Source organism: Epinephelus lanceolatus, chromosome 17 (genome assembly GCF_041903045.1).
Source record: "Epinephelus lanceolatus isolate andai-2023 chromosome 17, ASM4190304v1, whole genome shotgun sequence".
NCBI lineage: Eukaryota > Metazoa > Chordata > Actinopteri > Perciformes > Serranidae > Epinephelus > Epinephelus lanceolatus.
The window spans coordinates 29540709-29566928 of NC_135750.1; the positions used below are offsets into that span (position 1 = coordinate 29540709).

The 26220-nt window shown below is 42.3% G+C and overlaps 1 protein-coding gene across 2 annotated transcripts in view; it reads left to right on the plus strand.

Annotated features, from left to right (window-relative positions):
* The window catches only part of ate1 (arginyltransferase 1), a 65145-nt gene extending 50694 nt beyond the window's left edge, over nt 1-14451 (plus strand). For both annotated transcript variants that reach the window (XM_033613965.2, XM_033613966.2), the window contains exons 11-12: nt 5593-5713; nt 13480-14451. In XM_033613965.2, coding sequence (XP_033469856.1) covers nt 5593-5713; nt 13480-13658 — 300 coding nt within the window. In that variant the 3' untranslated portion in view covers nt 13659-14451. The remainder of the gene's footprint in view (nt 1-5592; nt 5714-13479) is intronic.
* The last annotated feature ends 11769 nt before the right edge of the window (nt 14452-26220 follow it).

The following is a 26220-nucleotide window of genomic DNA, read 5'->3' on the forward strand; positions in this document are numbered from 1 at the left end:
ATAAAACACATCAGTTCTTATCAAGATAATATCTTCTGATAAAGACTGACACATTTTTACCATAGCATAATATTAATAATAAACTAATTAACTGGAGAAAAGCTTAGTCAGAATTTGATGTGAATTGGTGTTTTTTCCTGTGTGCCATTTTGGACTCCCGGGGATATGGAAAACCCTAGTGGCTGATGATCTCTCAGTTGATGAAAGCTGTCTCAGCTCTACACATACCAAACTCATACTCGGGCGAGGAGGAATAAAAAGAAGCAGAAGGCAAAAGCGGTGTAGGTTTTCACGAGGATTCCTTGGCTGCAGTGAAGCTCTCCATTTATGTGTCTGATTAATCGCTTTTCATATAAATCACAGGTACGAGCCTGGGGCATCGCTCCCTATCTTGAGGTGTGTGAGAAACAAGACAGAAATGGGTGGGAAGGGTGCACGATATAGGAGAGGAACAAGGTGACAGTTATGCGTTTGAGCCGTTGAGTTGGTAATAAAGTTCATTCTGACAGCAGGGCCCCTGCTATCTGTGTGTGTGTAAAGTCTGTGCGTCCTGAAAAGATTGAGTGATGCTGTGTCACCGAGCAGCTCAGTGTGATAATAGACTAGCAAAGTATTGTGTAACTGCATGTCAAGCCGTGCATAGATATGTTTATTTGCTTGTGATGATTGAGGGTATGTAATTGTTTACTCTAGGGAAGCTTGTTATTCAAATGAGGTTGAGTAATTTTCCCTTCTGTCTTGTTAAAGTTCAGTTCATTGGGAAACTGGCACTGTAGAAGATTGCTTTCCTATAAACAGTGACCTCTGCACATTAATTAACAAGCACACTGCAAGAAATAGATTTGGATGACTGAGTTCCTTCTCTTACTTGTAGATGTACAGTTTCCATTTTGTTTTATGTGGCTTCTATTGAATGCAGCTCTTTATTTCGCTGATCCATCTGTTTTTTCTCTCGTCGCCAGCTTACCCTCTGTCTACTTAGCTCTTCCTCCCATTTCTGTCTCTTTCCAAGCCCTCCCTCTTCATCCCTGACTTCCAACATCCTCTCTCAGTGCTGGGCCCCTCCGTCCTGGCACTCAGACTGCTCCTATCACTTCCATCAGCTCGCCTCAGTCCATGTCTCAGTGACGTTAAATACCATCCCGTTACCCATCTGCACCTAATTTTCTCTCGTCCCTCCCTGTCTTTGTCCTATCTCCCTCTCGTTTCTCACACCTCTGACGGCAGCCAAGTCTATCCGCTGAAGTTTGTACATGTTTCCTTCTCTCTCCACTTGTTTTTTCATCCTCCGTCTTGCTTTCCGTCCCTCTAAACGAGCCTTTCAGAGGTTGTCATTCATCAGCATCACCTCTGTGTCCGTCTCAACATGCAAGCACAGACAGGAGGGAAGGATGGAGGGATGGTGATGGATTGGTTTGTGAGGGGAGGCTCTGAGCATTTAGAAAGGGAGGAATAGAACCACTAAAGAGAGGAGGACCAGACCAAAAAGATGTTCTTCGTCTGGAAAGCCTCATCCTGGTTTATCTGTCGGGTAGCCCTCCAACGCAGTTGAGTGGACACATTCAAAAACACACATATGCAAACACAAAAGAACCTCATCACATGGCTTTCTGGCTATTCAAATGTAGTCACTATCACCTCTTGTGGCCTCCTCACACCACTTGCTGAGCTAACAGCCACTCAGGATAGATAGATTTGTAGGAATAGGCAATTTCCCTCCCAGCTATTAGCTTGGCTGTTACACTTTGCACATCAATCTTCTCTCTTTAGGATCTAAGTTTCAGGATACAATTACTGCATTCTCTGTTGCTCTAAGTAACTGTTAGATAAAAAGATGGATATTGTGAGCAAGCTGACGCAAAAGCAGAAAACGCGGGTCTGAAGCAGAGCCAAAAGAAGCTGCAGGGGTCACTGTGAATTACAGGGCCTTCAAGCCCGACCTGGGGAAGGAAAATATAAGAGGGAAGATAAAGAAAGTCAGTGGTGAGCTCAGTCTTCACTTTCAGTCCATTAAAGAAAAGAAGCTGACAGATAGGTTGTGGCAAACCAAGCTTTTCTTCCCCCTCTTCTTTTTTCTTTTCTCTCTCCTCTGTCCAGACCACAAATAGCTGTGTCCTCTCACACTCCTCCGTCCTTCTCATCATCCTTTTTTCTTTTCAAGGGTAGAATTCAGAAATTGTGTCTGTGCCATGACCAGACTGTTTGTCATGTTGGATATATCATTTTGGACTGTAGACACAATACAGATGCTTTCAGAAACAACAAATGCCCGTGCAACCACACAATAGTAGCTTACCTAAAGATGTGTCCTGTTTTATTCTTTGTCTTTCTCACTCTTTCCATTTAAGGGCTGGCTACTCTATTCACACCTCTATTTCTGCACTGTAGGTTAGGTTGAGGTGCAATGTCAGGGTGCAGAGACTTAAAGTGGGAAGTATGTGCATCTCACTGTGTTTTACTGGAAACACAGGCTGGAGTCACATGACTTGGACTTGAGTCCGACTCGGGTCACAAATTTAGAGACTCAACCTGACAAAATCATAAAAGACTTGAAACTCAACACCAATGACTCGTGATTTCACTTGGACTTGGGCCACTTAAATTGAAAATACTGGATACTTTCACCCAAGCCCAAAGACTAAAAAGTATGTTTTTAAGAGTGTGCCACAAATCAATTCATTTCCCATTATTTTCCTGAGTAACAAACGTTATTCATTTGCAGCAAGTGGACACTTAATATCCCAGAACCACTTTGTCAAAACCAATCTGTCAGCATCTGGTCAAGCTGAAGGAGAAACCTCGAAGAATGAACGTTTTGTTACTGAGTGGCAGTTGAGCAAAAGTGATACCAAAGATAATTTCATGTGCGTACAAAAACTATGTGGTGGTCAACAAAAAAATGAGTTCAACAACTTCCAACAAACTTGTTTTAACAAATAACTACAAACTTTAAAAAGTGTTCATGATTTTTGTAAACTTAATAAATTGCTTGTTAAAATAGCATTGCATTTGGTGAAGAGTACATTCTGACTTGTTTAGGCCTCAAAACATAAAGTTTAGTTTTGAGTTTGACTTTGGACTTGAGTGCAAAGACTTGAGACTTACTTGGGACTTGCAAAACAATGGCTTGGTCCCACCTCTGGTCTCTACTGCCGGGCAGGTGTGTGCTCTGCCTTTAAGAGGTAGTGTTGAAGGACTCTATAGAGGTGAGGCAGAGTGTGAGAGTGTCAAGCTGACTGCGCTGACAGTTGTAGAAGGCTTTAGGTTGTTGGGACATGGAGAGCATCCGATCAATGTGTGTGTCCATTGCAGCTACAGATGCACAGCATTCCACCACCATCCATCTGTTAGCAGAAGCACTTAAAGCATGTCTTTTGCTTCACTCTGGACTGCCTTTTCCCTCTTGTAGCCTGCACCTTAGTTTAGATCTGTATGACTGTATGAATTTAATGATACTTTCTGGCCTTCCTCCTGAACCCCTTCACTTAATTGTGGCGCAGAGCGAAAGGGTGGCTACAGATGAGGGGAAAGCCTGACTGTGAGTGTATCCCCCAAATTCTTCTGTTTTTCATTTGTCAGAGCTGTAAAGCAGCATAGTTCATTCTCATGGCATCCTACCCCGCGTGTAAAAACAGGCAGCATATTTTCCATATAGGCCCACTGACAGATGGGTCGTGGTCAGAGCACCAGAGATGGTATTTCCTTTGTCTTGCTTAGTTTGAGTTCATATTGACTTTTGTGTTTTTTTCTTTTTTTTCTCTTTTTGTTCTGAGTTTAATCGTCCAGCACTTTTTGACCTCTGTTGTGTACAAAAAGGGTGCTGAAGAAATTTTGGAGTCTTTGTCCTACAGTTTAACATCTCAGCAACGATAAATATTATTATGTGTGTGATGAGATGGCGCAGCAGGGCTCGTTGCAGGCGCCTCCTTGTTTACAGAGCTATCTCGGCAGTTTGTGTTTGTTTGGTGCCGTGTGATAGAACACAGGTCTCTGATAATAGAGTCTCTTTTCTGTTCATTCAACCTCTCACTCGTTTTTTTCCCCTTTGCCCCGCAGCTGTTTTCGTTCAGCTTGGTTTACTTTCCATCCAAAATGTTAGGTCAAATACAGACTTGTACCCATTTCAAAAGCACACATTACAATACGCTGGTGTGTTTATATTTCCTGCTCAGTATCGCAGACAACATAACACTCCTGACACAGAGAAGCATGACTTAAACAAAGAACTTTAACAGAGCGGAGCTTGATCCGGGTCTCAACCCTCATCCTGACCCTTAGGTCAGTTTACAACTTGTCAAACCTTTAACCTGGAAAAGTCACCAGTGTAGTGTGAAAATGGTGCTACCAGGGCTACAACAGATTATATTTTATCATCAATTCATCTCTCAATAGTGTTTGTAGATTAATTAGCACATAAAAGGTCAGACATTTGTTAATATACTTAAAAAGCAAGATGATTTATTAAAATTGCTTGTTGTGTCTGACAAACTGTATTGACTTTATGGCAATACAAGAAAGAAATAGAAGGGACTCCTGACATTTAAGAGGCTGTAACAAGCAAATGTTGGGCATTTTTCAGTGTCCTGTATTTTTAAGATTGAACTTGATTGAATACCGTAAAACTTCAATTAAAGCCTGGTTCCAATTAAACGCCCAGTCTCTTTTACTAGCCAAGTATGCCTACGCATTTTAAAAAATAAAGGCCTGTCTCAAATAGAAGCCTGGTCTGTTTGCCAAGCAGTTCATTTTTATAGAAGTAAGCAGCTAACATTAGTTAGCTGCTTAGATCACCTATATAAATATAAATGTTTAAATGTTAGCCCCGTTGAGTAAAACCACGAGCACCAGAGAAGACTGTATTTCACTCAGATTTACTGGCATGACGAAAAAACAAGTGTTGACTCCCTTCCTCTGAAGCTTACATAAGTCAGAATATGTGTCCATTTATAAAATTAACCCAAGTTACGAATATTGTTTTAACAGGATAAAGTGTTGGTATGCCGGGTGCTGTAATCCTGAAGTGCTGTGAAATGATTGTCATAATGTAACACAGTCATTTATGGTAAATGATAATAAATTGTTTCAGCAGGAGGTGTATTACCTTGTACAAAAGCTATATTTTTGCAATATCATAAAATCAACCAAAAATTCATCTTGTCAGGCTTTAAGTAATTTGTTTGTGTCTGAACTACCAGTGGTTTGGACCAACCAAGCGTCCTTTGAGGAGCTACTGGCAGCTACAGGCTTGGTTTGTGTGTGTGACAAAAAGGAAAGTCAACTTGTTTGTTCAAAACAAAAATGGTGGCTCCTAAAGAGTTAAGCATAGATGCAATAGCATCAGTTTTGTCAGTACTTGAGATTTCATAGGAAGAAAAGCAAAGAACGACACCAAAGGCTTTTCTCAATGCAAGAAGAGCAGGCGGTAGACAGATGGTTCATCTAATCACCTGCAAAGTATTTTTTGATAGTGTCTACTCTTTTCCCAACAGTTTCCAATGACAGCCTCTCAAATGCTTATGTGTAACAAACCATGTGGCGTGTCAGGTTTGGTGGTATAACCCTCTCTCTCTCTATCTGTTTTTCGTTCTCCAGGGGCAGTACCGGCCTTCAGACCTCCTGTGCCCAGAAACCTATGCCTGGGTCCCAATAGAGCAATGTGTACCCCGCCTGGACAACTCCCGCTATGCTCGTTTGAACCAGGATCCTGACGCAGGTACAACTACGCAACACTGTTAACATGATTCATTCAATGTCTGCAACTGCAACATACTGACTTGCCACTGTGAGCTTGGTCTTGGATCCTCCAGTACTTCGAACACACTGTTCTGGATGAACCCATGAACCTTGTGTTAACATCTGATCTGGTTTCACTGTGATGGTGTATTGAAAACTGCGGGCTCGCTCCAAGGCAGCACGCAACCACTGAACAGGGGTAAACAGATCACACAGTCTTCACTCCCTATGATCCTTCAGCATGGTCTGAGCAGAGCCAGTGCTGTCGTTATGAAAGGACCACGTTACCATTAGATGAATAGTGATATTAGCAATAATAAACCACAGGCAGAAGGTAGACTGGCAGACGCCCATGGCCTGGACTGGCGGACTGAGAGGTGGGGGCCAGGGAGAGTGTTTAATAGAGTGTAAGTGAGTTTGAAAGGAGAGTTTTGAATGGTTTTCTGCATAGGTGCATAGCCAGAGAGCCTGATACATTTTCTTATTTCTGAAATCTCTCCTGTGTTGATTCTGCATGTTTGTGCTTTAGGTGGTTTTATGTGAATATGCAGTAAGATTCCTGCAGCTCACACATAAACCACTACTACTAAACTAAAACTGTTTGCATCATATGGCTTTGTATGTTAAGCAAAATGACTCTCACTTCATTCAGACTGACGAAATAAGGTTTACTGTACGGATACTGCGTGGGTCTAAACATGTACACATACATACACATGCTGTGGATATTGCAATTGCCTGTAACCAAAGTGGTTGAGTGTACAAGGGCCAGCCATCCCCTGTTTACTCTTCCCCATTGATCTGCATCACCGAACAGGCACCAAGCCGGAAAAAGCCGCTGATGGACAGTAAAAGGAGATGTGAGAGGACAAGAATTCGATTGTCAAGTAGACTGGGACTGATAGATGAAGGGTAAGAGAGGGAGTAATAGAACAATAGATGGTGGGTGGGGGAGGGGGATGTGATAAAAAATGATTTTATAGAGATGGGAAGAGAGAAGGAGGGAGGCTGGTAGTTGTATGCTGGCACTAGAAGAGAGAGAAGTGCAATAAAATTAGAGACAGATTGACAGGAATGTGGAAGAGGAAAGAAGGATATGTGAATGTGGAGAGACAGCTTACAAGTGTGTTGTAGTGAGGTCATTCTTGGACTTGCAGAGGTAAAAACCAGCACAAATGATAACTGTCAAGAGAAAAAAATGTTCTGTTGCGCAGATGCCCCTTTCCTTTGTTCTTTATTTAAGAATCAAAATTGTCACACTTGTCTTAAAGAAATAAGGATCCTACTTTTTTATTTCCTGGCTAGCCTTTCTTGTTGACTCAAGTGTTGATGAAAGCACCACACCCTTGAGAAATAGGGCATTTAAAAGACCATTAGTAGGCTGGTCATTTACAACGGTGCCATTAACAGCTTAGCCAGTGGTAGGTCGGACCTTTTCTTGTCAATCGTAACCACTAATCCCTAAGTAGGCACAAATTACTGAGGACAAAGTGGCAGTTTCAGAGGTAGCCGTTCTCACTGTGGCCAGTGTGTGTTTGTGTGTCTGTGGCTCTTGCGGTGCCTCCATTCCTGCGTGGACTGTTGATCTTGGACGGGTCCAGACATTATTTCAGACCTAGCTGTCCAAACGCAGTGTCATTACATTTCAGTGCTAGCTGTCTGGATGGTTAGCTCTCAGGTCTGTTGCCAACTATGTGGTGCGAGGCTCTAGTGGTTGTGTGAAGGTTTCTGTCTTCTCTAGAAAAACACCCAGTGGTCAGCCAGTCACCGGTCGGCCTGCAGTGTCATCGTTAGGTTAGCAGCATGGCACAGGCTTGTGGCCCAGTCCTAATGGGCAGTTTACCAACGTGTGGCTTGTTTGTGGCTGACATAAAGACATGTTGCATCTGTTTTTTGGATACTGGGGAAGTCCTGATGGCTTGTAATAGTGTGGAAATCTCCTATGTATGGTTTAGGAAGTAAGTTTTATTTTGGTGTGTTGTGGCAATGACATGTTGTACTCTGGCCTGTTTGTTCACCATGCTTCCATGAAATAAGAGTGCCACGCTGTTTTGTTTGCCGACTCTTGACTAATATCAACCACCTGCTGGTTGTCAAATATCGTTCCTGCAATTTGAGTTTTTGGTACATAAATCAAATGTTTTACGGTGAGACACATGTTGAAAAGCCTGGTAGACCCTGGATTAGGGTTACATTTAAAAACAGCCAAAACTGTTCAAACTGTTTGTAAAACGAGTTAAAAAATGTTATACTCTTAATAGTATTGATCAGCGTGTGAAGAAAATTCTCCTTAAAATCTGCTAGTAGTTGACTCAAGGCATGTTACTTGTCTTATTGTCATATTTTAATTGCCTTGGAGAGTAGGATTGGGTGATATGTTAAAATTTTCCCATTTTGCCACAGTCAGCCCAACAACCTGTTATTGCCAATATGTTTGCTCAGGCGTATGTGTGTGTGTGTGTGTGTGTGTGTGTGTGTGTGTGTAAAAGCAAGTTTGCTTTATTCCACTAGCTCTCTTAGCTTTTTTACTCTAACTCACTCAGATGACAGACAGACAAAAACAAAATAAAACAAACCAAAACCATCTTAGTTAGTCTTTCCACTGTTTGAACAATCACTAACTCTGGTTTGGTTGAAATAAATCATTTATGCACGGAGTTAGATGTGACAATATGCTGGCTTTACACACAGTTTTTCCCCGCTGTCTCCCTCTGCCCGCTGAGCAGCGACTCTCACTAATTTTTTCTGAGGCAGATCGTTAAATTAGCAACATGTAAATGTAACCCAATAACGGTGATGTGCTCAGCCAATAGCTGATAGCTGATATATTTGTCCATTCACTCATCCCTATCGGAGTGCTAGTGGTTAACTGTCAAATCAAGTAGAATCCCCAACAATTACTATTACTGACAGTACAATCTCCAGTCATGTCCATATACAGAGGGATAGTAAAGCTTGTAATACAGAACAAAGGTTCTGGATCTGTACAGTCAAACAGATAAAAACAACTTTGAATAAAATGACGTTTAAGATTTCAGTTTCATCAAAACTGCCAGCAAAGTCCACATTAATTCCAACTCACGCTTGTAAGGCCCTTGAACTCCAAGCCTCACCCAGGGGTGAATGAAAATTGGGGTGCTGGGCGTGCGTTCAGATCGTAAGGGTGACCGGGTTACAGAGCTGTCTTAATGAGGTGTGTAAAGACAGCTAATCTAAAGTTTACACAATTCTGTCCGAAGCAGGCTCACATTGATTACATGCCTGTTGCTGACACATCGAGAGCCCAAGGGCCTCGTTGTGGCCTCTAACAAATGCACATACAGTGTGTACACACACACACACATAGACACACACACACTCAGCACAGCACATATGTATTATATCTCACACACTCATAATCTCGTGTTTGCTCGACAGAGAAAGAAGTAGGGGCATTGCCCGCTCAGCAGGATAAACACTTGCAAAAATGTGTGACACAAGTAGTCACCCCCTGGACTGGGAGTGCGTCCAGCAGGCGCCAAACCAGACGCACAAAATTACATACTACATACACACACTGCAGTATGTTGCATTTAGTAAAATACCTAAAATGTTGAAATAGAATATTCTCTTCTATCCTTTGAGATCTACAGTAACTGAGCAAAATGAGGCCAAAACATTAAGTGGGGGGGACCATGTTAGCTTTTACAGTACACACTTTAATATCTTGTCTTAATGTCAGAGCCACTTTGCCCTACTCTTCAGCAGGCTCTCTGCTCCTTAGCCTGACACATGCTAATGTTCCCCATTCAGAGTGGAGAGGTGACAGATATCACTCCTCTCTTTCTTGTGTTATAATGGAGGAGGTAGTTTTTCTTCCTCGGATTTGTTGCATTATATGTGATGCAGAAAAACGTTTCCCTTATTTTAATAACAATAATAATGATAATATCCTCTTTAATTCAGGGGAATTCTCCTGTTGCCTTCTTTACTGCGGAGGTCAAAATTTATGGTCAGCTACAGAGATTTAGGGTCAGCTGGTCGGATGTGTGCTAACACAAGGGCTTGAACCCAGGTCCTTTGGTCAAAGTGCAGTCTTCTTATTCACTACTTTACACCACCATTTTGGCCTTTCTCTTTTTAAACATAAGCCCTATTTTGGATTTGCAACATTGGGTCATAGGAACTGGTCATAACCCGATGGCCTGCCTTTGACCAGTGTCCGCTGTTAAGCAAGTGTTTTGAAAGTTTGAGATGGATGGGAAGAGAGAGGGGAGCGTGGCGAGGTGTCAAAGCCCCTAGCCTCAGCTCTGACCCTCTCACTCTCTGACCGACCCTCGCCACTCCTCTTTCCCCCGACCCCTGAACCCCCTGACCCCGAGGAGCTGTGACCTCAGAGTGGCGTGTCACTGAACGTCCGGTGGGCCTGACGGGAACAGGGTCTGGAGCTACTCAAAAGGAGGAGAGGGCATTGATGGAGGACGGAGTGAGTGAAGAAGCAGTGAAAGATGTTTATGTGAGCAGCGGATGTTTGGATTGCCTTGAGTAAGAGGGAGCGATAGAGCCTCTGCTCAGTATTACTGTTGAGGTTAATAGACCATCTCAAAGCTGCGTGCTGCTATCCATTTTACTCTGTAAAAAGTTCACTACTTAATATCTTCACAAGGGGACAGTGGTGCTTCAGAGCAGTGTCACACATTTGAGTGGACAAGTGTACCTTTGCGTAACTGTTGTGTAAGTGGGCTGTCACACTGATAAAGAACATGAGGAGGCACATAGTGCTTAGAGAGACAATGCTGAAGGCAGCTTAAGTTATTAAGGAAGCATCGAACGTTTAAACATTTTCACTTTCATCCCATCAGGACGCATTAATTCTTCATGGACTGAAATTACAGTCATGTGGAAGTTGCATAACATGTTTACGTCTTTTAAAATCCATTTCCCCCCGCATGGTGAGACTTTACATACTGCTGATTTTCTTCATTTAAAAGTTTATATCAAGTATTCTTCAATTATGTGACTCAGCAGTTTTTAGAGAGGGGGGAAGACCCAGTGGTTAGGGCATTAGGGAAATGAGGCTAATAAATAAAATATGAATCCACAGGGTAGTTTGAAAATAAAAAAGTTGAAATATGAAAATATCTTTATGGAGATGGGGGGAGAGAGTTAAGAAGCCTCTGGGCTTTATGTTATACTCAGCTTCTTTCCTCTGGCTTGCTTTTCAGGTAGTGTCTGCTGCATCCACACTGATGCAGTTTTATATTAAAAACTTATTTTATATCTCTGTCCATACTAACACACCTGAAAATGCATATCACATGCCTAATTATGTATACTGGGCATGCGCGTGCTGGTGTAAACAGGAAGCAGATTGTGGGCTGTGGGGTTGGTTACTTAGTTACAGACAATACAATGGAAACGGTGAAACGTAAGACCGGAGATTTACTTGCTTCGAACGATGACCAAGGGCAACAGTGAAAGTAACATGAGTGTTAGCCGGTTAGAAAACAGATTGGGAGTTGTTGCTAAGCAAAAAAAGCGACTTATTAGAGTGGTACTGGGAGCATCATTCATTGCAAAAGAAAGCCATGCCAGTGGGAAATGAGCACCCACACAAATGGGATGAAATCACAAAACCTATGTAGCTGTAATGTTTTGGCGTGACACATCATGACTGATAAGACCCAATTGGAAAGCAAACATTGGTGTCTGTGTCACTGTTTTCAATAATCGTTTCTGTCCATCTGGACGAAAAGGCAACCTGCACAGCTTTCAAGCCTCAGTCATGCTTTCCTCACAGACATGAGGAGATGTAAAATCATGATGAGGAAACATTTGGATCATTTATACATGGGTTTCTCCTCGCAGCAAACCAATGTTCTCCTAAACTGAAGGGAGGAAGTGTATCAAAAACTCACGTGTACAGCAAGGCTCTCCATTTTTTCGCCCTCAGCTGTCCTCATAGTTTGAAAATGTCAAATGTGCATGGACAGGCAAAAACCAGCCACACAAGACCCCCACAAAGGGGCATGTTTGATGGTGGCATGTCACTTTGGCTGTGTGGACCCTCGCAACCCAGACAAGTGCGTCAAGCATAGATCAAACATTAGTGGTTCAAATATGCCAGTGTAGCGTGGACACTAGATGTAAGCGTAGCGATACTTTAAAATCAAAAATGTATTAGTGTGGATGTTAGATGCCATAGTGATACATGAATAGTTACTTACCTAAACCCACATGACTTTTTGAACTCTCTCATCTGTGAGTCCCATTTGTGGGAGCTCAAAATTTCCTCTTGGTGCTGCTGTCCTGATTTAGTCATTGTCTATTTCAATGATACTTTATGCCTGTAGCATTTTAACTGATCACAGCAGACTCATATTGCTTTTAACAAGTTTCAGTTCACATCCAGCCCACGAATAGCCAGGGTTCAGTCGGAGTTCCTCTGAGTGCTTTGTAAACTGGGGATCCCTTTTAACATCTGGCACCAGAGAAAAGACCTTTGTCTGTGGCATTACATCATAGTTTCGCAGTTTTTCCTCTCTGTTGTCTTGTTTTCCCAGTTTATTAGGTGATCAGGTGGGATTTACTACGCACTGTGGCGAATATTTGAGGAATTAGGCAGAAATATGTACACTCGCATCACTCATACCACCTGGGTGCTCAGCTGTGAGCCACATGGGTGTTGTCATGGGGAGCAGTAGTGGCGGGTGGGAGGCCCTGAGCTCTATTAATACCAAATCTAACTCACTCCTGTTTGACTGATGTGTCGCCATGGGCCTGGCAAGCTGGTCTCGGTCTCAAGTTTATTTTCATCTGCTTCCTCTTAACTGAGCCAGACCAGGAATGCTCCAGACAGGACAGGCTGATTAAATCTAATACTGTGTGTACGGGATGTGCATTTCACAAGTCAACCTTTTTAAATTTAAAACATTTTGCAATTGGTGAAAGAGCAGCGTGCATGGAGAAGATGAGCCGAGGGCTTTAGCTAAGAGCTAAGGAGGGAGATAAAAGCTTTTTAAGAGGACAATTAGAGAGACTAGAGCGAGGATGTCATTTATAGGGGAGAGGCTGACATTAGATACTTACTCAAGTTCCAGTGAATGACGGAAAATTAAGGACTCCTCAATTCTGACTGGAGTGAGAAGATGATTAGCGTTCACAATTGACTTTGAGACCCACTCGCATCTACACAATATGTGCAGTATATCTGGGTGGAGTTGGCTCAGCTGATGCTTCATGCTGTGCTACCCCTTGCATGTCCTCTTGGCGCCAGCTGTGGGCAGCTTGGCTCGACCTCTCGCTCCTGGAGGCAGCGGTTTAGTGTCAAAACGAGGGTCATCGTTTGTTTGTTTTTTACCCTATTTTTCCATTCAACTCTCCAGAGGACCATTCTTAGCTGCTGAACATGCACACTTTTAAGATTAGCAGTGTTTTCACTGGTCTGATGGGAGCTGGCAGTGTATGACACAGGACCTAATGAAATGCTGAGTTTGGCAAGCCAGCAGGGAGCAAGGCCGCGTAAACAAGGCCAACTAACTAGCCTGCTCACGCAGCACCGTGACTCCAGGTTTAGGGCATAGAGGAATTAGTGCTGTGGGGGGAAAGAATGCTTTCTGCTCCTCCAACAGCTTCTCGGAATAATGGTGTATCCCCGCCAAGACACTCAGAGGTTAACTCATAAGAATGAGGGAAAATAAGGACAATGTTTATTGTGCTCGATGTGTCTTCACTGCTCCTTATTATGTTCTCATGTTTGTGATCCAGGAGATGCTCGGGTGCTGAAGGATGTGGGCAGAGCTCTGGTGCTATACAGACGGGCCGTCATGCCCTACGCAGCCTACTCCCGCAAACGCAAAGGATCCAGCGACGAGACGGAGGTGCAGCAGTACGCCGGCTTGGTTGGCCAGGACTGTGCTGAAAGGATCTTGCTTTACCGCGCCTAAACACATACAGCGTCACACCACTGCACCTTTTTAAATATATACGTAAATACACACCTCTCAGCAATGTCTGTCTGTTTCTGTTTATGTATGTCTGTGTGTCTTTTCACTGTCTGTGAAAGTGCTTTCTGCTGCCGCTCCCTGTAGTCTCACCATGCTTAGCTCTACACAGGCTGGAACAATGCAGCACTCACTCACTATATATGTACAGTACGTACCCATTCACCCACTGGCCTCGCTCATCAGTCATGTCTCATTCACATTTTATTTCAAAGAGTTACATTTTATTTATCAACATCCATTCTCGGTTTACTTCTTCTGCATCCTTTAGTTTGATTTGACTCCCTGCAGGGAACGGTCCCTCGAATGTTATTTTGGTATCATGTATTCATCACTTTGATTTTTCCATCTTCAATTCTGTACGCTTAAGTAATGATGTTCCTGATGATGATGATGATGATGATGATGATGATGATGGTGGTGGTGCTGCACACAGGTGACAGCTCTGCTCTGAACTGACACAGGTTTAGATGTATGTCAGTGCTGCCACTTGAAGAGCATGTTCTCTTTGACTGTTGAGTGATTCTGAAGGTGGTTGTCAGTTGCTTACATCCTGTCCCCAAACTCCACTACACCAAAACATTAAAGACTTTTCATCACTTGGTTTATTTGAAGCAAAGAACTCTCTCATTTCAGTGTTTTTTGTCTGTAATATTTATAGCTTTTTTTTTGCTTTTCTTTTAATATTGACTCTGTTATTTTTGGTTAAACCAAATAAAGGGGTTGTATACTCCCTGCTTGGACTCTGTGGCTTTCTATAGTGGGCTGAATCCACCAACAGCTGGATTTTGGGAACAGGGCAATAATGCATTGAGAGTCCTCTTGCTGGCTCAAATTGTGTACATTTTTACACATACAGTAGTAAGCTTCTGTCTCCCAAAACACATGCACACCCAGAGACAAGTGCTTGAGTTGAGATGTGTTGAATTGGGCCAAGCAACAGGTGTTAGATACATGAGCCGGCAGAACACAAACGCTGGTGGCCTCTCGCCCTCAGACAGAGTGTCAACAGCAGCCCAGCTCTCAGCTGAGCTGCTGCCAGCAGGCAGGCCAGCTAGCTCCACTTAGCTGTATAACAGTATGCAGATTTAACAGATACTGCTGGTAATATTGTTTGCTCCAAAGTAACTCTAGATATCTTAATGTTGCATCTGCCATGGCTTTTTGGGGTTCACAGTACTCTCAGACTGTATCTAATTGACAAGTGTGTATTTTAGCCCCTTTGAGCAAGATTGGTGCAATTTAAAAGTTGCACTCCTGTCTGGGACTTACATAAAGTGGACATGTCTGTAAAGGGGAGACTCACGGGTACCTAAAGTTCCCATTTTCATTCAAATATCTTGATGTGAGAGGTCAAGGGGCCTCGGTGAAAATGGCCATGTTGTTTTTCCCTCACCACAATTCAGCCTAACTTTAGAGCGTTATTATAACTCTAGCATAACATGGTTGATACCACTGGATTCCTCAGGTCTTCTAGTTTCATATGATACCTGTATCATCACTCTAACTTTAAAACTCTAAACTTTAAAATGCCATCTATAGCCTCTGAAACACAGGCAGCAGGGAAAATATCAGCATATGCGATTAACACTTTTTAAAGAATGTTATTTTCGGACGTTAATCACATCTCGATGAACGTGTTAACGCTGACAACCCTAATTAAAAGTAATAGAGTTGACTGTTGTCATACAGTTTTTCCATTCACAGCTCACACACAGCCCTTATCAGAAAACACAATGACAAAAACAGCGAGTTGTTTGCAAAATGACACCATCTTGTCAAAACTTGTCACACACATTGAAACATTTCCATCAAAACCTACAATTTGCCCTCAGTTGAAAATTAGTTTTCTCAACAATGGATGACAAAATTCAAACTACAGCTTTCAGTGTCCACCTCTGCAACCATCACTTCAACTGTTGTTCAGCACCTTCACAATATTGACTCTGTTTTACCCATATAAATAGAATGAGAGTAGAATGGACATTGAACTTTTTGCTATGGTCATTTGACTAGTTTAAAAGAAAACATGCACACTAAGATGGTGATTTCCTTTTGTCTGTCACTTGTTGATGCCTATTGTGTAGCCTGGGCCTGTAATCAATTTAGATGGTGAACTAAAGACACCTCTCCATGCTTCATACTACTCCACTGCTTGTTTGGTCGTCACTACAAAACCTTAACTCATTGAGTTCACACCTTGCTACAAAACTCTTTATATGGAAGTTCGGCCAGTCACAGTTCTTTGCACTTTTCACCATAACATGAAAATGGCTGCCACTGTGACCATCCTACTATGTTGACCTGAATGGGAATGTCCATTCTACTCTCATTCTATTTCTATTGTTTTACCTCTGACAGCCAGATTATACTTTGGGTTTTATACAGAGCGCTCTCACTTAGGGAATATACTGTCAGAGCGTATTTGAAATCTCTATAAAAAATGTATACAGTAAAATAATGTAGTTGTATTACTGAACAGAACTGTAAAGGATATTGGAAACAAGGAACTGTCAACATCATTGGTTTACATTTGTTCTTATGTGTACAAAAATGGCAAAGAATGTCACAAAAAATAGGTATTGTAGATCTTTTTCTACATTACATGTAAGAAATCAAAATAACAGTTTAATATGCAGTTAACTTCAATCTACGTATGTCTTTCATAGGTTGAAAGCTACTGTAAACAGTGGATTGTGCACAGAGTTCACACAAGTGCTGATGACATTGAGAATTTTAAGAGCAGGTTCAGGAGGCTGCTACTAAGTGTTAGCTATGTGTTGACATGTTTTTTCAATTAGGTTTCGCTTCTCTCTTTGAGAAGTGCGTTAAAACTCAAAGAAAATATTTGAAAGCAATAAGAAATAGCTCAGCCATGTGCCAGAGAAGACATTTGGTTGACAGCTGAAAGTGTGAAATTAGATTAAGTGATCCATGATTTGGTAAATGTTTGTAAGCGATCAAGAAAAAACTAATGTCCATGGTTACAGTGTCAATAGGAACTGCTATAACAGTGGTCACAGTATCTGTATAGTGTTGTGATTACAATATTTATTATGATATAGCAAGTCTCCTGTAGTTGTATGTGTCCTCAGAAACTTATATGATGTGTCCAGAAGCTGCATTTAAGCCCATGAACAGTGACGGCTAGATATCAAGTTGCAGAGTAAGGACAGCAGCAGACTGAATAAACAACAACAATGGTGTAAAGTTTGGAGGTGAAACTAAATATGCATGATGGTGCCAGGTTTTTCCCTCCATGATCTCAGTGTTAACAGTGCCCAGTAATTATACTGTTAAATCCTCCTGCACACACAATATCTGAGGTGGTTTGCCAAGCTGTGTGTCTGACATCTTTAATGCAGAGGGGTGAGTATGCTAATCTTCTGCATGCTCACCCAGAAACACGCAATCATGCAACTAACTGAGCGAAAAGTGTAACCACACTCTGTCAAGTGTCAGCTTGACCCTGGACTAGACTTGTATTTGTGCAGCAGCTCTGCTCTCCAGTGCGGCCTGACCTGCCACTCATTCTGCCAGCATGCCTGTCTGCACCCAATCCTGAGAAAACAGTTGAGAGTCAGTCTCTCCGGTTTAAACTCATCCTGGGTTTAAGAGCAGCCTGTGTCCTCAGGAATTAGGACAGATTGACAGGCTAATTCTCCAAGAAGGGAACACTGACGCTGGCTAGTGGCCATGTTGGATTCACTGTTTCTCTCCCACATTAGGCATGCTTCCCCTCGGACTTAATGTGCACTCTCACAGACGCACACACACACTCCTGGCACTGTCACGAGTAGTTAGTCTTGGTGGACGCCACACATAAGGACATGTGCCAGTGCTGTGGTGGACCTCTTTCTGTCAAAACAAGTGGCCTGGACCGGTCGGCTATTTTATAATGAGTCCAAAATGCTGCAAGACACAGCATGGCAGGGTTTGGACATTACGCGGATATATAATTGTGTCACTGCTCATAATTCTTATTAAGTATGAGGTCTGTACTGACCACGCACTGCTGCTGAACTATCGTTCAGCCAAAGGTCAGCATTCAGAGAAGAAAGGATGCCTGGAGAGCGGGCTTTATCTTCATGTCAGACCTGAGTCTCAGAGATGATTTAAATACTCTCTATGGTTTATTTTAGGCTACGTTGGTGCCAAATGGGTGGGGGTTTGTCACACTGGAAAATAAGGAGACTGCCAAAAAGCTGGAAAATGAGAGTATGACCCTGTAATGAGATAACATTTAGCGCTACATTTTCTGAAAAACATTTGAGTGCACACAGAAAATTGCACACTGTAAGCAAGTTTGAATATCTTAAAATGTTAATTATTTGCATGTGACATATTGTAAGGGAGTTGAAAGCACATAAAGGGAGACTTTGCCGATTTTCAACCAGCTTTGTATCATAACAATATGGGTAGTATGTGTAAATGAACTGTGGTAAACTTCCCTCCATCTTACTGGCGTCCAGATCTACTTCTGGATTTTTGTATGCCTGCCACCACTGACAAAGAGTACAGAAGTGGATCGTTTTGTCTCAAACTCTGAGGAAACTCAGATCAAACATTAAAACTAGGCAGTGCTGATCAAATATAAACCAAGATTCTGTTACTGTATCGCCTAAAATCAACTGATGGAGCAGCTGATAGATCACATGATTCCTTTCTATGCAAACAATATGCAAATCTCATTCAGGGTGCCCTATTTAAACTGCTCTGACCTGCCTACTGTTGCTGCTTCCTCTGCAGGTCACTTTGCAACCCGCCTCCACCCCAGCTCCTTCTTTTCATGCTGTGTCTGACTTATCAATGTCATTTCTGTTTGTCACTGATGCTGCTCTGTTCTGTTCCCTGGGGGTCTGCTCCCTGCCTTGGGCTTTCCATATAGACACATGGAAGGGCAGGGAGGTTTGCTCTCTCTGCCTTAGGGTTTCCACACAGGCATGTGGAAGGGCTTTCTGTGTAGGCCCGAGGAAAGGCGGAGAGGCCCCAGAACAGAGCCATACCACCAAATATAATACTGCAAATGGAAATAAAGTTTTCTTTGAGTAAAGTGGTCCTGACTGAAATATATTTCAGCTTGAGCAAACCTGAAGAAGCCATGGGCGAAACACTCTCAATGAAATCACAGTAATTTAGTTCAGTGTGCGGTAGTTTATGTTTATGATAATTTAGTGCACTGTTTTGTTGTAAAACAAGAGTTTGTGAACAGGAATTAGGCTATTGTAGGCTGGTGAATCTGGTGATCAAATGATAATACAAAGCAGCGCTGATCAAATACAAACCAAGATTCTGTTTTAGCTTTTTTTTTTTTTTTTTTTTTTTTTTACTGTAATTCAAGATAGTTTCTTGTTTGTTTTCAGACAGGCAACTCGTATTATATTATCAATATCTGCACAGTGCAATCTGGTACTTGTAGGTTTTCTACCCCAAATACCACAGCCATTTTTTTCCTGGCCATATAGCACCAATTTCAAACGTATTTGCATCTTTTACTGCATAGACATCCCAGATTTGCTAAAAAAACATAACAAAAAAAAAAAAAAAACATCTCTCTGGCAATGGCATACTTCTTCAGGTGTGTACTGAAAATTGTACACTGTATTTGTGCAATTTGTTGTTGTTCTGTTATTTGCATGAGACCTGCTGTGGGGGATTTGATGCACTTAGATAAGTTGAAATGTCAGTAAAGGTTGTAAAAGGAATGGAAACGCATGTTGAATTACAAGAGCTAAAAGCAGGTAAAAATCAGTTGAGGTGTAATTAGTAAAAGCATTTGCAGCTGTAGTTCAGAGTTTATGTTCTGTCAGATGAAATTGTGAATTCATATGTGGGCACTGAAAGTAGTTAAAGAGTCAGCTGAAGAGATGAAAGCAGCTGAAATGTCCACCGATATTGTGACGGCATTATTGTGAAACCATAATGCCCATCCCTGGCTGTTAGCTGCTAGCTGCAAGCTCAGCCGCCTCCATGTTCAGAGCCATGCAGACAACCTCTGAGTCATAGACGCACTCTGAATATCAGATAGAGCTCCTTTAAATGTCAGTTTAACCTCAAGTAAATAATTATTTGTATCTCTTTTCTGTTACACAACAAAACTTTCCACCTCTTTTCCACATGTTGCTATCTGCTCTAGCCTCTCCACAGATTTATTTTGTGGCCAGATGAAAATGCCAGCGGTCCCACTGAGGAACGAGGATGTGTCAACGTGAAATAGTAAGGGAAGGAAAAGCAAGTCTGAAAATGAGGAAAAAGAGACGCCATTCCTGACGTATTTCCCCTTTTTTTCCAAACGTCTAATCCAAACTTGTGTGTGGAATCGTGTCAGAGAAAAATGGAATAATATCCCTCAGCTGTTTACGTAAATGTCTCTAAATGCTACTTGCTGCCTCAGTGAGTATCATTTGCTTTGTGGTTAATAAGATGGAAAATTGTGTTTAGGAAAAGGACAGATTTGCAGATTTTAATCTTGTTTTTTAATATTCATTTTCCCTTAAGGTAGGAACACTAATGCTGACAGAGTTGCTGCCTCAGTCACCAGCGTCCCCTCACATCCACTGTATGTGAGTAACCTGGGACTCCATGTTGCATCTGACAGGGCTGTTACATGACGCTGTCTTCCTGTTTGTAAATATAAAACTATCTGTAGGCAGTGAGCGGTCTGTTTCCTCTCTTTTTCGGGTCCTTTCTACTGTGCGCACAAGCTTTGTTTCATACCCGGGGGCAGAATGTAAACACCGCCTCTGCCCACAGTATGTAGTATGTGTGTGTTTTCATGTGTGTGTGTGTACTCTGTGTTTACTCTTGCTGAGCGTGGGCTGCTTGTTTGGGTTGGCTCTACATAAGGACAGTGTGAATTTACAAGTTTGTGTTTTTTGATTCTCCCATGCTCACTCCTCTGTGCAACCATTCCTCGTCTGTGTTTATGTGTCTATATGTCTGCTGTTTGTTCCATTGTAGTGCGGACGTGTATTATTGGCGCATGTTTGTACTGGCACCCACGCCAGGCCCCCCAGACCAGCGGAAGCTCCCAGGCCAGAGGAAGTGCCGGGCTCCTTTGTGAACAAGGCCCCCCCGGATTAAGCGTATCGCACCCTAAATGCAAGCCTTTTCTCCTGGGGATTATCTAAGGGACAGGGGGGCGCCCACTCCCACTGGGGCCCTGTCACCCAAATTCAACACACCGTCACCAGACCGCTCCCTAGCCCCCTCGCTAGGATACAGGACATGAGGGGCGGCATTGTGCCCCTAGAGACAATGCTGAAGTGATTAGCCTGAGTTATTAAGGGACCATAGAAAATGCATTTTGACATGGGGCTTCAAGTTGATCCAACTCGCTGTTGGACATGGTGAAAATATTCACAAGCATCAGGTTGTTGTGTACATACGTATAGTCGGTCTGATGCAGGCATGTAGTCAAGGGTCAACTATTTAAGCTCAGTTGATTTATTTGCAAAATGGTTTAAATTCATTGCTTGTGTGATACTACTGTCAAAGTGATTTACACTTCATGAGAAAAAGGGCCTTAAATAAACTCATATGGATTTGATTTATATCGATGTCTGCTGTGATGATCAGTGACTGGAGTTAACATAATTATTTTCTACTAAGTGACCAGGCAGAAGCCTCAAACAGTAAACCAGCTGTTTTCTGTGCAACCTTAAAACATAATTTGCATTGTTTCTTCATTGAGAGTACCTTTAAACCAGTGGTGGATGGTAACTAAGCACTTTGCATACAACTTGAACTTTGCTTGAGTAATTTATTTTTTATTTTATTTTATTCATTTATTTTTAATTTTCACCTGAATGTTTTCTTGAAAAAGATGCTGCAGATGACTGGAACTGGGAGGTATTACTTGGAAACCACAAGGAGACCACAGCATCAGGCCTTACCCAGTCAAAATTCAAAGTAAATAACAATACCAAAGAAAATTAACAAAATTTTTCAGAATAAGAGGGTAAAACAATCTACTACTAAATGTGTGAAAATAAGTGAAAAACAAATCAACGAAGAAAAGATTGCCAAGAAAATTGATACTACTCATAACTCAGAGCTAAATATTGTATTTTTATCGAGGATCCCAGGAATAATAGCTGTTACTTTGGCTACAGCTAATGAGGATCCTAATAAATGAAATTAAATATTGTACGCTACATTTAATTTATAATTGTAGTTATCAGTGACTTTAAACGTTAAGAATTTACATAAAGCATATGATAAACTTACAAAATACAATGAGTTATGAAGATTAAATCATGGGGTTTCAAACCTGACTTGACTTCCAAAAAGTCTGGTCGGGGCCCCCATTCAGATATCTATGTGTTGTCAGCAGTTCAACCGCAGAGACATTTTTCAGATGGTTTCATTTAAATAATTGTTTCAGGCTCAAAGAGGAAAAAACACCAATATTTTAACAAAATGCAAACATTAAGAAAGTACTCCAAAAATACAAAAAATGTTGTGATCCTTTGGAAACCACTGGATTTAACTAACTGTATTTAACTGTACTTTTTTTTCTGATAATATTTCTGTACTTTTACTCAAGTAGGATTCTCATGCAGGACCTTTGCTTGTAAAGCAGTATTTTACTTTTTGGTATTTTACATAGTAAAGGGTGTGAAAGTATAAGGTTAAACTATAACTGAAAACAAGCTTTGTAGAACAAAAGCTGTTGAGTAATTCATCATTATCAATTCACTGTGTGACTATAAAGGTGAACCAGGGTGCACAGGCATGAGAAGAGAGCCCCTCTGGTGTTAAAGCGCTGCTGTGTCGGCATGGAGACACAGACAATGACTGCAGGGAGATAAATGTTGTCATCATATAAAACCCCCTCTGTGGTGTTAATGCTTCTCTCCCTTCTCTCTCCCTACAGGTCTTTACCACATTAACGTCTCTCTTCTGTTTACCCTTTCATTGTCTCCTCTCCTGCTCTTCTGGCACAGGCTTGTGCATCTCTTTCTCTCAGAGGCAGTCATACATATTCCCACTGGCATTAGAATACTAATGTGTCAGAGAGAATAGAGAAGAGCTTTCGGGTGGTGGTGGGAGTCGACCCACCTCTCAATATGTGTGCTGTCTCTTCTGGGGAATCTAAATCTTCTTTTGATTGCTCTCTCCCTGCTGCTTTTTCTGCCTCACAATCTCATTTAACTCCCCTACGGAAACTCTCCCCGTCTCCTGTCCCGTTTATTTTCTATTGGATATGGGAAATATATTTTCCAGAAGTTTAGGACAGGTAGAGATGAGAGTCACAACCGACAGCAACTGCCTCTTAAACTTCTATGCCTCCCATTTCTTGGCCCATGAAAGCCAACGCAGCCAATATTTGCAGAACTCTAAATCTTCGCCTGTTGAATGCTGCCGTTGTTGTGGAGGGGAGCGCTTGGCATCGACACAACGACCTGCTGGGTCTGAGGGGGAGCTGGCCCGTGGAGGAGAACAGAAAAATGTCTGTGTAATTAAGATTATAAAAACGCTGATATTTATGGCCTATACGCAGGCTGCACACTGACACAGTTTTTCTTCACTGTGACATTAATGGTGTTTCTCTTGACGGAGGTGTCGTAGTAGTATGCAGTATATGGTACCTTTTTTCTTTTTTCGTACATCTCACATTCAAATATTTTCATGCATTTGCTGGGGGAATCACATGCACATTTCTATGAGGCGAGTATTCACACTATACCCTGCACAAGATGCACCTCAGCATCTCACTTTCTTCCTTCATTCAAACCTCATTTCATGCTCTAAATGCAGTTGGCCCTCAAATCTAACCAATAAAGAATACAATCTTTACCCCTAATAGCCTATAATATCTTAATAAGCCATTTTTCCACTTGTAACAATTGTTTTTATGATTAGGGTTTTACAGAAGTACTTACAGTGCGGGTTCTTAATTGTCTAAGAGGTTAAAAAGGGTGTTGTTACACAATATCACCAGAAATAGTACGCAGAGTTCGTGGATACTCACAGCATGCTTGACCCATGTACAAATATTTTTATAAAGTTATATTGACATGAACAGCCTATAAACCTATGAAAATATATAAACCTCCGCCAGATTATTTGCAGAACTGTATGTTCTACCCCCAAAGTGTTATACAGCTGTACAGCATCACCTCCCCTCTTTTTCCTCCCTGTCTCCCCCAGTTAGAGAATCCTCCACACATGAGCAGCCATTCCTGATTAGCCACACATTCGAGAAATGTCAGAAATGTTTCATGCAGCTTGTCTCAGCTCAACTGGTGCAGTCAGATGTCCGTAAAGGGCTGATAAGGGCTATGGGCCGGGGAGCCGAGGGCGCCGCATGCCATGGGGCCACTATTTGGTTTAGAGGATGAACCCTCAGCCAGATACTGCTACCCTCGATGCTTCCAGGAATCATTTGCAGAGGGAGAAACTGATGTCTTTCTCTGAGAAATCAGATGACAGAAGTGAAATCCGTCCATCGTTAAGGACCAAAGCACCTGAACTCCAGTTGCCCGACAGCCCATGAGACCGTTAAGCCATTTGCAGAAACACTTAACTGAACAAATATTTTTATTTCTGGCAAAAAGCGGGCACAGGCCATCAAATTGCCTGGCTCGGGTTGACAGTGGGAGAGGGTGCGGCTGCTGGTGGAGCTGCCATGTGTGGATGGACGAGGGAAGGGGGACGGATGGGGTAGTGGAGCGCGATGCATTTCCCAAATGGAGTTTGGAGAAGACTTAGGAAAAAGGTGTAGCAGCATTTTTCATGGACTGCATATACAATTTAATGACTGTCTTTGTGATGTTATTTAGTAGAGGTGGTGGTGCATTCATAGCTGCCATAGTTAGGACGTAAATAAACTGCACTACAATATGACCCTACCATTGTGTGTATGTGTACCCTCAAAAACACTCCAGAGAATGATGTAAAATCTTTTTAAAATGTCAAGTACTGTGAGTTCAGGTAACAGCCAATACATCAATATAAACCACAATTGTATTAAATACTTTGGTTGATGTGGTTTGCTTGGACGCTGTACGCTGAGAGAGAATTCGTGTCTGGGTTTTGAGTTTGCGGTCGCTACATGGCGCCCGTAAATCGAACCAAATAAGGACCGTGGCCAGATATCATGCTCACTCCGAAAAGCCAGAGCCTCTGAGCCCTACGGAGATAGAAGGAGAGATTCACTGATCCCAGAAATCCCCCGTGGCATGCAGCCTGGCCTGCTCTCGTTCAGCCGCTGTGGCTGCTGGACCTGGGCCCATCAGTGGCTCGCAGAACTGATCAGAGTCACAGAACTACAAACTGTTCCACTCTACCGAATGTGCGTGAGTGTGCAGGCTTAAAGTGCTCTCTGCAGGTTTATTGCTGACTTTGCTGGTGCATGAACGGGGATTCACAGAGTATTCCTTCATACCAGCACTCATCCAAGTGAAAACACAGCAAGAAATATTTCACTTTTTTTCCCCTACCAACTTAAAGGCGTCCATTTTCAACTCTAGGTCACTGAAACAAAGACAGCATGGACCAAAGTCTCTTTCAGCAGTGATTCAAAGGACGCTTGCTCGGGTCAGCACACGAGGCTGCAACGAAGAAAGTTGTTGGCAGAGGGGATTTCTCAGAAAATATCCCCTCTGCTGGTTAGCAAGCCACAAATCCCTGCTTTGGCCAGAGAACTTTGCTGAATGTGCAAGAAAAAAACAGGGGCTAGCAGATGAGAAAAAGGGAAGAAAACAGTGGGCTGCCATGCAAATTAAATGCAGATTCTGTATGTATGATTTTTATGTCAAAATGAAAAAAAAAGGAAGAGATGAAAAATGGAGAGAAATAAACATCACGGGCTGGCTGGGCCTCTTGTTTCATTTGGCGAATTGAGGCCCAGTACCATTACGGCTCAGTCATTACCCAGGAATCCAGAGTTAGGGAAAAGAAAACCAGGCCTTTCCTTCCTCTTTTTCCTCCTCTCCAGCTCTTTCACTCAATTTCTCTCACCCTTTACGTCCTATACTTCTCTTTGCTCCTTTTCTGTTTCTCATCTACCCCTTTCCTTGTCCTCTTCCTCGTTTCTCTCTGGATTGTTCCCTCTATCGTCTGTTCCCTCGAGGGCAGTTCTAATTCACTTACAAGCCCCTAAAAGACCCCGACATGCTGCACAGAGAGACCGTTTCAGCCTGTCTGGGGTTTAGAATAAGTCTACTGTCAGTGTGAGTTTGGACTGAGAAAGATTCTGAAGTGCACCACTTTGAAAAAGCACTAGATAATTTGGGGTTAGTGTTTATGAGGCACTCTGGCAGCCAATACTGTAATATGAAGAAAAATATAACAAAAACCTGATCTGCAGAGCTGCGGGAAAGGAAGTGTTTGGGCTCTGGTCACATTATTAGTATTATTCTTCATGGAATGGGTTCCTTTCTGGTGGGAATGAGGAGCCTCAGAGTGAGCCCACGTCGGTCTGTGGCCTCCGGGTTTTACTGTTCAGTAAACAGAGCGGGGAAGAAGATGGTCTACGCCACACATGTAGAGAACCCAA